The sequence below is a fragment of the Corythoichthys intestinalis genome, chromosome 4 (genome assembly GCF_030265065.1).
Source record: "Corythoichthys intestinalis isolate RoL2023-P3 chromosome 4, ASM3026506v1, whole genome shotgun sequence".
Lineage (NCBI taxonomy): Eukaryota > Metazoa > Chordata > Actinopteri > Syngnathiformes > Syngnathidae > Corythoichthys > Corythoichthys intestinalis.
Genome location: NC_080398.1, coordinates 50,143,463 through 50,155,935, shown reverse-complemented (window position 1 = coordinate 50,155,935; position 12,473 = coordinate 50,143,463). Strand labels below are relative to the sequence as shown.

Below are 12,473 nucleotides of genomic sequence, written 5' to 3'. Positions count from 1 at the left end.
CTGTCAGCATTGCTGCAGAGATTGAAGAGGTGTGTGTGTGTGTGTGGGGGGGGGTTATCCCGTTAGTGCTCAGACCGTACACCGCACTCTACATCAAATGGTGTGCATGGCTGTCACCACAGGGGGAAGCCTCTTCTGAAGACGGTACACAAGAAAGCCAACCCGTCTCATCAGACCATAGGACATGGTTCCAGTAATGCATGTGCTTTGTTGACATGTCTTCAGCAAACTGTTTGCGGGCTTTGCGGCCACGCATGCACGCACACACAGCCCCGACAGATTGATGTCGACAACATGTCGCATCCTCCACCCCCTTTGAAGAGGAGGGATATTAGAAGGTTTTTTGGCCAGCAGCAGCTGCCACTGTAAGTAATGTAAAAAGATGTTAATGTTGTGGAGGTGGGGGAAACACCACTAAGTTTGCTTCTGAAAGTCTGACCTGCATCAGAGTTAGCATAACATTAAATGGTGTGAACTTGCTAACATGCAAAACTACTGCGGTCAGGACAGCCTCCACAAGGAAGAACGAAGTCAAGCTAGCTGCCCCTCATTTGGATTATTGTTTGCATTATGTGTATTACGGTGATGCAACACGGTGACTTCAGAGTTCAAGTCCCTTTATTAAAAACCAAAACAAAATGTGGCCACTTTTGAGTGACACTTACATGAACTGGTATGAAAAAAAATCTGTGAAATGAAATCACACGTCAGAATTTCCTGAGACTACTTTGGTTCAAGTCTAGTATGCCTCAGATGTAGATAGGTCATTAGTTAACTCAGATTTTTGTTTTCATCAATTTTTTCTCAATTCACTTTTATATTACAATACTTTGAGTCTAAGGGTGCTCCAGTGTATGCCAGAAGTGGACCCATTATTGGATAGCTCCGTTTTTTTTTTCAATTAAGGGACTTGCACTTCAAAATGTTTTTGAATGATTTCTTTAGTAGTTTTTGAAAACAAAGGTTTGAATCGAAAGTTGTATCACCATAACCAATACACACTAACGTTAGGTCAATACAGGTATTATTTTGCATTGATGATTTATCTTTTAGTCTTATCCATGTCCCGTCCCCAGCAAAAAGTGCACATTCAGGTTATGCTGTTATATCATCCCTACCAATGTTGAGACCAAATCTACGCCCTTGAATTGACATTCATATAACAGACGGTTGCTCAAAGTATTTAAGTATGCAAATTTCAAAATTTTTTAGACCCCTGATAATAGAGAAAACAATTTTCATGCAAAAAAAATACACTTTATGAGTACAGCCATTTGGTGATGTCAGTTATACCAACGAACATATACAAACTGACTTAACCACAGGTGCATGTGGTAAAGGGTGTTAGTGACATAATAAGAAAGGGCGGGTAATTTTGGATGCTGACATTTGATTGGCTAAAATTGTACCAGCATTTATTAAATGTCCGCCTTCATGTCAGGCAGCCACTTCTTGAAAATAACAGATTTAATTTGGTTTTTTCCTCCTTTATTACATTTCAGAAAAATGAAATAGTTTTTTTCTCAATCATTAACCAGGATTCTTTCTGCCGGGATGGACATTGTATTTTGAAGAATTTTGTCAAACTCGTATATCATAAATAAGTCAAAGAAAAACAAAATAAACCAGGTGAAATTCATCCTTTCATTAATTCTTGTTCCAAAGGACCTGTCCGCATTATATTTTTGGTAAGTTTTCAGAGCTCATCCCAGCGTGACCTGTTAGGGTACCAAGACAAATGACCATTCACTCACATGTAAACCTATGGAAAATATTGTCTTCATTCAATTAAACATGAACTATCTACACCGCTCATGTTTTCTTTTTATTAATACTTGTACAATGGAACCTTCAAAGGTTCCCAAAATCTACATTTTCAAGAATCAATATTCAATGTAGTTTTTTTGCTGCTTTGCAATTCCGAAAGAGAACATCATGCAGGGTCTTTAAATGGAATTTCAAAACCACTATGACTCTTAGAGCTGTCCTTCCATCGAAACTGAGTGGCTGGGGTGGATGTCCAGAAAGGGAACCATCTTTGTAGTAAACACACCACTTGACTTGATGAAACTAAGGTTCATACTGCAGGTCTTAATGCACAATTCCGATTTTTTTGTCATGTATTTTTTTTTTTTGCGTGCCCGTCCACACTGCCTTTGCCCATTCAGTCCATTCAAGTGTTACTCATGCGCACTAATTCGCAATCCGACACGCGCTAAGCAAAGTAACCCGCATGCGCAGAGGCATCAAAACAAATACCTACGCACTGTGCGTGCATGATGCACATGTGGGTCAGTTTGCCCCGACTCGGCCATGTAAGCAATGCTGAAATATTGCTCATTTGGTGCACAGAGAAACCGAGCATTATCAGGCTTATCCTTTTCTTCATCATATTTTTTATATGACTGCGGTCAAGCCAGCTTCCTGCGTAGTAAAAGCAGAGTTCAAGCTAGGCGCTAATGCTATTGAACAGCTACATCGCTGCTGTCTTGCGTGCTGCTCTTGCTCTTTGCTGACGTAATTGCTATATGAATTTCAATTCGGGAGACTTGACAGTTCAGACCGTCGCCACATTCTGGAAAAATGTGGCCCAGATTAGATTTAAACCACATACGAAAGTGACCCAGATGGGATTTGAAATGGTCCACTTCTATGCGACTTGTCCCGTTCAGACCATGCCTCACTCGAGTTGGGAAAAACACGAAAAAAATCGGATTCGTGCATGATGACCTGCAGTATGAACATAGCCTAAGCTTGTTCACAACAAAACATTAAGGACACATTTGGTCTGATTAGAAAAAACAACTGTCATGAATTTCAGATGCTATATCTGACTAATACCATCAATACAGTAACGCAAGGGTGGTGGCAGAATTATAATGTGAGGATGAAACTGGGAAGTCAGGAAAACACAGCTATGTAGAGAAATTGGAAGAAAACCTACTTTAGAGCAATTTTAACCACAGACTGGGCTGACAGTTGATCTTCCAGCAGAATGACTTGACCAGTACAGCCACAGAGCAGAGCTGAATCCAATTTAACATCCCTGAGATAATTGAAATTTGTATGTGTACCATTACCCACCCAACCTTATGGCTTTGAGAAGTCCTGCAAAGTAGAATGGCTGACTCAGATCTATAGAAATGTTGTTAAGGGGGAAAAATATAATTTGTAAAAAGAAGGACACGAGACCGCTTCAGGTAGTATAAAAATTACTTTAATGCTCATTTTGTACGGACAATAAAAAACTGAAAAAAATACATCTGCTTCATAATAAGCACAGTAATAGGCTCAACTGACAACCATTCTGCAGAAGAACTAAACAACCAAATTTTGTATTTACAAAAGGAGCTACACAAAATGAAAAAAATATACATGTGCAATATAAATACGATTATATAAATATATCAGTATAATTCAGATTGAGACAGTTGGGGTAGGAGTGAGGCAAAGCTGTACCATTTGGCTGCAGTCGACCCAGCGAGCAGACTCGTAATAGAACCTCTCATTCTCTGCAAGGCTTTTCTAGCTACACTTTACTCTTTTCTCATTAAAGAGCTATCTGCTCTCATAACTCTCTTCAATGCCCATACTCAACATCAACAACAACAAAAAACTCAAGGACTAAGGTCCTCTGTGAAGGTTTAATTAATGAACTATCATAATACTGTGAGAGACAACATTTCACCCCCAAAATGCCTATAATAAATACTGAATCATTATTTATGCTAACGCGATAACATGATACCCTCTGTTGACCCTTTGCACTAATGATGCTCTGGTTGCAGCATTTTTTCCTTTTAGAAAATAATGTCTACAGATGGAGGGGGGGGGTGCCCCCTCCAGAGTAAATAATCATTTTAAAGGCAAAAAGATGTGTGGCAAAAGTTAGCTGTTTCGTTATCAAACTCTTAACAATATATAGTACATGACTTGTTTGGGAATTGTATGATCTGATATGATTCATGGGAAAACGTGCCAATCTCCAGATGACTCAGGGACCACTCCCAGGTCGAGTTCAGGGGTTGCAGTAACTTGAGTAGCTGGTTCTTCTTGGCGCAGTGTCACATCCTGAATCTGACCTGTGAAAATTAAAAATGGAAAAAAATAACCACAATTAAAGAAAATTAATCATTTGCGCCCCATTTCCTACTGTTCTGGGCACCAAATTGGCAGCCACTATGTTCACGTCCGCCTTGGCACAGCCCATATAAGGAGTATTTGGACAGGTGAATTGCATTCATCATTTCCTCACAAAGCTACACTGTGTTCAACGTGCAAGGGTGTTTGTGTGTGTGTGTTTTTTTTAAGTAAAATTGTGAACATTGTTTATCAAAAAAAAAAAAAAACATGAGTAGACAGTGGGACTTTTATGGTGCTAGAAAGTCATGGATTTTGACACCTTTTAAAGAGAGATTACGGTACCTCTGTGAAGTTGGCCCCCCATCAGACGCAACTTTATATAAAAACATGTCAATCATTTCTGTTATGTTTGTGCTGTTAAAAGTTTCATTTGTGTTGCTATCATTTTTAAGATATTTACAATTCTTTTATAGGTCAATCTGAGGTCAAGCAGCCCCAACTTTGATTGAAAATGGCTAAAAATGGTGTCAATCGTTGATGCTTCGTTTGTGCTGCTATCCTTTTTGAGATATTGAGATATCAATTTCGAGTGATAACGTGACGCAAAACCCCATTTATTGCAAAATGGACCCGAAACGGTGCCGGTCATTTATGCTACGTTTGTGCTGTAAAAAAGATCGTTTGTGCTGCTATCGTTTTATAGAGATATTAATTTTGAGTGATGACGTCACTCGGAGCTTTTCCATATTCAAGTCCCGCGGCTGACTCTCTCAATAACAGAGGGGTGTCCCAACAACTAGCGTAAACGTAGCACAAAAAATGGCACCCCTTCAGGTCCATTTTGCAGTAAATGGGGGGGCTTGAGTCAGGTCCATTTTGCAGTAAATGGGGGGGCTTGAGATATTAATTTCAAGTGATGACGTGTGTCGTAGCCCCCCACTTACTGCAAAATGGACCCGAAGGGATGCCATTCGTTTGAGCTACGTTTGTGCTACTTGTTGGGACACCCCTCTGTTATTGAGAGAGTTGGTACGTTCTGTCAGCCGTGATTGAGAGGCTGCGATTGACATCATCACTCATAAGTAATATCTCAATATCTATAAAATGATAGCAGCACAAACGAAATTTTTTACAGCATGAACGTAGCATAAGTGAGTGGCACCATTCTGGGTCCACTTTGCAATAAATGGGGGGCAGCGCGACGCCATCACTCGAATTTAATACTTCTAAAACAATAACACAAACGAGACTTTTCATAGCACAAACGAGGCATTAACGATTGACACCACTTTAGCCATTTTTATTCAAAATGGAGGGGCTGGTTGACTTAAAATTGACCTATAAAAGAATAGAAAATATCTTAATATCGATAGCAGCACAAACTAAATTTTTTTATAGCACAAAGCACGATTTACATCATTTTTATGTAAATTTGCGTATCTTGGGGAGCCAATTTCGCGGCGGTGGTTACGGTTTATGGATTGTGGGACCAAAAAAAAAAATATTATAATAAATAAAAAATCACTAACCTAAAATTGTCCCTAAGTGACAAAGTCGCCATACAGTCCAATTTTAAAGGTGATACCAGGCTTTGAACATGTTTATTTTAATGGTGAAACGCAGCAGTTTAGAATATGACTCTATGGTCTAAGACACACACATTTTTTAAACCAGCCCCCAGTGGCAATCTCCAGCAATGGAGGTTTTTTAAACACTTCCTGGGGTCCAATCCCCCACCACGTAGGTTGGCCCTTGAGATACATGATTTGAACCAATATAGCATGGCAAAAGCACTGAACGGGCATTGACCTTGAGCTGAGGATGTTTGCGTTCACAAGGTCTGCTCCCTCCTCCCTGCGTAATGGTGAATTTTCATTGAATGGAAGGGCTTTAGATGCAATCAATTATGAGACATATTAAGGATGAAGAGATGGCACTAGCACTAGACTGAATACAAAACTATTCTAGTAATAAAATTGTTTGATTGTTTGCTATAAATAAAAATGAAATTGAATCAGGGTTAAAGCAAGGATAGTCCTAGGCCACGGCTATGTGGGTGAGAGAACTTGCTGCACAGAACTGCTTATTTCAAGGAGGTTCTGTATGCTGCCATGCCAAGCACACAAAGATGTCCCAAAAGGAAGGTCTGTAACCATCGTGCTTAAATCTGAAGTGTTTGGGGACACGACTGAATAGCATAAACCTTCTGGAATTTTTTTCTCCGTTGTCACAAATCACAATTTTCCTTACATTGTGCAGCTGTATTTGGAATATAAGAATCTTGACAATAATTACTGTAGGTTTCTGTCAATATGCTCACCGTAGCCATGGGCTCTCTTCATGTGGTGTCTCATGTTGCTCTTTTGAGTAAATCGGATGCTGCACATCTCACACTTGAAGGGCTTCTTTCCCGTGTGTTTGACCATATGAACCTGTAAAGAACTCTTCTGGTTGAAAGCTTTCTCGCACTGAGGACACTTGAAGGGACGCTCGCCTGTAGGACAACGAAACAAACACTTGCAATTGAGTGTTGGCTGTATGAAACATTCCCCTGACAAATTCTGTGCTTCTACAAAAGTTAGTCAAATGCCAACATCTAAAAATTTTACTTCCCATGATACTGGTTTCAGGAACATGTGCAAGTGAAACATCAGAGCAATATTTGATGTGTCACCTCGAGAACCCCTCAGAATTTTAAAATGTACGATCTTATTGGCAAATATTTGTAAATGAAATGAGTTGGATATGAGCTTTCCTATGTAGCAGGTAAAACGAAAGGGCCGAGGCAATTGACAAATAATTAGGTTATTGTGTCTTACTCTAACATGAAGGCTCTTTTTCCATTACACAGAAATGTCTATTAAAACACCCCCCCCACTGAAAAAAACTCGATTCCTCCAATGAAACATAATAGCCAATGTTATACAATTTGCTGGTGTGTTGCATTAGTTTGAGAAAGGGTTTCATATGTGAAGAACAGATGTCCTGATTTGCTAAACTTGAATAGTTAATAATAATAAATAAAAAAAAAAGATATATGATAAAAAAATATTTGAATGATATAATTTGGCCAAGAGAAGAAACTTATAGCTATTGAGAACAAAGAGCATACAGGCACATGGTCGGACAACCTTAATCTGAAAATCACATCCAATAAATATTCAAAAAGATTTCCATAAGGCAAGCTCTGCTTTTATCCATAGCACACTAGATTCCATTCATAATTATTAAACATAACATAGTTTGAGAATATTATTCAATATCCCACTAATGCTCTGGATTGTTTTTCTAGTGATGACTTGGAGCATACCAGTCTACAATATTATACAGGTAAATATTGAACAAATGCTAAAGGAGGCTTTCTTGTGGAGCAGCTGAAAACCTGAAAGATTCTCCAAGATGTAAATGGACTGAAACTGACATGAGAATACATCCTTTTCCAATTTATATGATGAGATTCTAAGCCCTTGCATGCTTGAATAAGCAAAAACTGCACTCACTTTGCCAAAGCTGCTCTACATTGTTAACAAAGACATGGAAAAGCTTAACACAAAACGTATGCCCATTTGCCAGCTGTACAGTTACATTAGCAGACCGTCACCAATATACTGTGTACTGCTCAACATTGATAGTACCAGCTGACAGATTTGCTTTGAAATATAGAGTTTCTTCCATGGATAAACTATTTATATGGGAAACCATGTCACAAAATACTCCTGTGTGGCATTTATTGCTAAGAGGGTTGTTAGGTATTTTTTCCTGATATCATGATTTAATGTTGCAATGTCCTAAAAATGAGTGCACACCAATGAGTTTAATCATCTTAAAATTGCTGTTGTGTTTACAAAATGTGTTGTATTTATTTGCGCTAAAAATAATATGTGTAAATCAGCAGCTCATTAAAAATGCTATTGTTGTTGTCACCTTTCTAATGTTAACTTTCTATGAAATGGCAGAGACTAGTCGTGTTTCATCCTTGGTAACGATAAATGCTGCATGATGGTGGCGCTATTGCTTGCAATGTTGCACAATCTTTGCATAATAGCGGATAAGACATCAGAAGAGTCTGAAGAATTAGCATGATGACAACCAAGTATACGTACCATCATTGGCCCATTCAAATGGTAATAGGCTAAAAGAAGTGACTCCATGATTTAAAGAGCTAATCATGTTAACGACTTCGATCATATGAATACACTTCCTCAAATTACCTGTGTGTGTGCGGTTATGTCTTTCCAGTTGACTGCGCTTAGGGAAGGCCTTCCCGCATGAGGAGCAGCTAAAGACTCTAGGTTTGAGGGAGCTGGGTGATGGGCCTGGCTGGTGCACTCGTTCATGCTCCTATGAACACATTAAAATCAGGGTTGTTAACTCTCACGCATTGAGCGTGCTTCTCAAGCATTTCAGGCCATTCCCACGCCTTATGCCACACCTTACATTTCCCACACCCCAAAAATAAAACTTGACCATTGTCATAGTGTGAAATATAAAATTATGTCACAGGATCTTAACACACAGTTGCTGCACAACCATTATACTGTGCAGTACAATGCTGTCTGCTTCATAGATAGCTCATACTATATATAATACAAGTATAAAGCTAAATGTCTAAAGGTGGAGTCGGCGGCATAAGTAACAGGCGGCCAACTTGCGTCAGCGTTCCTTCTCTGGAGTTGGAAGTCAAAGAGATAGATTCCGAGATAAAAGGCCATAATTGATTTTTTCACGAATAGTTCTATATAAACGTCTTTTATTATTACAAAGTTCAGTTGAATGTTCAAAAATCTCAATTTGTGAAAAGTACTTCAGTTAAAAGTACTCAAATTTGTCAGAAATTCTAAAAATCTAAAACAATCGCTCACGTTGTTTTGTAAATATCAATGTATTACTGTACAGTATATTCGACAAATTATGGTACTCTAGCATACCTGTTTTTCTGGTATAGCTGCTATACAATACGTGCTTACCTTGAGGTGCATTGCACGCTTAAAGGCTTTGTTGCAGATGCTGCAGACATGGCATCGGTCTTTACTATGAGCTTGCCTACAGTGCCGGCGTAGGGAGTTGGCATTTGGGCAAACGAGATTACAGTAGAAACATTTGTGCTGATTATCAGCCTCGGTGGGGTGACCCTTTGTAGCCTTTTGGCTATCATTTCCCGTCTGGAACACAAACCCAAAATATAAACATTAAGTGGGTTTGCGTGATTATTAAAGGATCATCAAAAACATGCATTACTGTTAAAGATAAATTTTTAAAATCACGACCTGAGGTACTCCAAATCTTTGCAAAAATGTCAGACGTATGAACTAATCTAATTGAACGTTTGTACGATCCCCCAAAGATAACTGTTAACTTACATTATATCCATTGTCAGATGTTCCCATCAGAGACTGAGAATGATGGCTGACTAGTATGACAGGATGGCTGGCAATGGCAGGTTGCCCTGGCTGCAGATTGGAGTCATTGAGCACTGCAGGGAATGCCTGACCCTAAGAATGAAAACAAAACAAAAAACGAAGTCAATGACTTGACTAATATTAATGGTGAAACCTGAGAGAGAAAGGTGGTTACAACAATACAAAAAATAATGCATTTTTCTTTAAAAACCCAATTTTTTTTTACCTGTGCATTAAGGTTCAAAGCAACACCATCCAACATACCCTGAGCATCTGCTAGGGTCAATGTAACACTACCATCATTGGCCACACTTCCTGGTGATAATACTAGGCTTTGAGATGAAGTGGGATGAGAGAGCGAGGTGCTTGATTGAAGACTTGTAACTGTAAGAAGGATTACTGTAGTATTAATACATTTCACACAGGCTACTTATCCCTAAAAGGATTTCGAAAAGGGATAGTCACACAGTTGAAAGAAAACAATTGTGTGATCTGAACCTTCTTGTAGAGTTATAAAAGCTTATAATAGTTTTTAGGGCAACTGGCATTGTTGCCTTGAGATATGGACTTAGAAACCATCTATTTCTTGCTTTGACTAGCGATGTTAAACTTCGGATACTTCTGCTATGTGGTGACAGGTTACTTAACTAAATGACACGCTGATTTTTTTTTTTTTTTGCCTCTTTGCAATTTTGGCAAGCTGATTTTTAAAGCTAAATTATTTTTGTTGTTTCAGAATGGCCATGAACACAACAGTGTGGCTAGTACTGACACTGTTTGGCTGCCTTAAGAGGTGGCTGAATATGAAGGACAAGGACGCAGCATATGAATGAGGATGCAACTCCACACGTTGACATTAATTTGGTCAATACAGAGATTTTTTTCAATCAAACATTTCTGTGTTTCTGTTATTTATTAATACATAGGCACCTACGGCTCATAGTTAGGTGTTGGTTATATGTGTGATTTTCTTTTTAATAGTATGAAATTTGGGTGATGCAGCATATACTTGTAATCAGGTGCATTAATTTGTGGTATAATCGCCTCTCTAACCACCATTGTCCGCTATTTTCATTAGAATTTCAGAATAAAATCGATACAGTGATATGAAAAGGCTTGGACACTGACAATTTTGGTCATTTTTAATTTTAAAATCATTGAGTTTGATCAGCAACTTGATTTTGACATATGAAAAAAAACAGAGGGACAAAATAATATTTCAAAAGTGAAACACTACAATGGACTGGACTAACTGAATATGAATCAAAACAAAATTCCTCATGTGCAAAAAATGGGCTTCCTTGTAGTTTTGCTGAATACCTGTAACTTCTTAGCACTGGTCAATTGGAAACCAAAATTGGCATGCGAGTTCATCAAGCCTTGAACCTTATAGAAAGCTGGACAGTACAATTTGGTTGCAGATCCATTAATCTGGGGGGCTGTGTGGCCAGTAGCGGTACTGGGAATCTTGTTATAAAATAGGGTCGCATGAATTCTACTCAATATCAACAGCTTCTAGAGGAATAATGTTCAACTGTCACAACATTTAATTCATGCTTGGGCTGGACACTTAAAACACAAAAACCCAGTACACTGCTCAGAATCTACTCTGGTATTCATACAAAGGCACCAGTATAGTCTTCGAAGAGGGCCATCCCATTATCGTTGAAAATCTGTGGGATGCTCTTGAGCAGGCTGTCCATGCTCGGCAACCATCAAACTTAACTGAAATGGAGATCTTTTATCAGAAGGAATTGTCTAAAATACCTTTATCCAGTATCCAGAAACTCATGGAAGTCATTTTCCGTTGGGGTGCCCAAATGTTTGCACCAGTATACTTTTTTTTTTTTTTTTTTAATCCATATAGCGCATCTTCATCCAATAAACTTACCAGTAATTTCCCTTCTGAAATATTACTCTGGCCATCAGTATTGTGATACATCATAATGAAATTACTGATCCAAACACCCAATGATTTATAAACAAAGATAATAGAAATAGTCAATTTCTAAAATTATAAATATCAATTAATTTTGGCTGGAGATACATATTTCATAACAGCAAGTAAAACTATCGATAAAATTAATTTCATTTTGACAAGTGATAATCTTGTCCACTGAATAAATCAAACCTGAGCCTGACTATACTTGTCAGGAGTGACACCTGAAAAACTAAAATGTACAATGCATACAAAGTGATGGACATATTTAAAACTGAGGCCCTTGAGTCTCTGAAACAGCAGTGAGAGTTTTCAAGTTTGGCTAAGAGGGAAAAAAATAACAAGGAGGGGAAGGTGAGGCTACCACTTTTTTCAAGCTTTTAGACAACAAAGCCAATGTAGACGATATGAATTAAAAATCTAAATATGATTTCCACCACCACATTCTTTACATGTAAAGTCTTACTATTCATTCCAGTGTTGGTGGGGTTCTGAGGTAGAAGGTGGTCATTGGTGAGAGACACAGTGGCATTGGTGGGCTGGCCTGTGAGTGGTGATGCCAGTCTGAGGCCACTGTTCATTTCTGCATTGCTACTCTGCTGGGGAAGGAGATCTTGACCTGCAAATATGTGGAAAATGTTATTTATAAAAACGCAGACATTTTTTTTTTTTTTTAAATATAAGTCACACTTGACTGTAAATCACATTTTATGTGGAAAATTATTACATAAAAGCCGACCAAAAACACAAACAGACAACACTTTAATTATGATGGCACATTAAAATAAAATAAGGCGGCAGAGTGATTAGCATGTCTGCCTCACAGTTCTGAAATCAAGGGTTCGATCCCGGGGCTCGGGCCTTGCTGTGTGGAGTTTGCATGTTCTCCCCGTGCCTGCGTGGGTTTTCTCTGGGTACTCCTGCCCCCCCCCCCCCCCCACCCCCACATACCCAAATATGGAGGCTGATCAAACACTCTAAATTTGCAGTAGATATGCGTGTGTGCGCTAATGATTTTTCGTCTCCTTGTGCCCTGCGATTGGCTGGCAACC

General features: G+C 38.7%; 1 protein-coding gene across 1 annotated transcript in view; it reads right to left on the bottom strand.

Annotated features, from left to right (window-relative positions):
- Positions 1 to 3,115: 3,115 nt before the first annotated feature.
- The window catches only part of LOC130914599 (zinc finger protein 236-like), a 45,530-nt gene continuing 36,172 nt past the window's right edge, over positions 3,116 to 12,473 (bottom strand). Inside the window, exons 26-32 of the mRNA XM_057833957.1 lie at positions 11,888 to 12,040; positions 9,709 to 9,866; positions 9,444 to 9,575; positions 9,051 to 9,245; positions 8,295 to 8,424; positions 6,404 to 6,577; positions 3,116 to 4,082 (exon numbers count right to left, since the gene is read on the bottom strand). Coding sequence (XP_057689940.1) covers positions 3,964 to 4,082; positions 6,404 to 6,577; positions 8,295 to 8,424; positions 9,051 to 9,245; positions 9,444 to 9,575; positions 9,709 to 9,866; positions 11,888 to 12,040 — 1,061 coding nt within the window. The 3' untranslated portion in view covers positions 3,116 to 3,963. The remainder of the gene's footprint in view (positions 4,083 to 6,403; positions 6,578 to 8,294; positions 8,425 to 9,050; positions 9,246 to 9,443; positions 9,576 to 9,708; positions 9,867 to 11,887; positions 12,041 to 12,473) is intronic.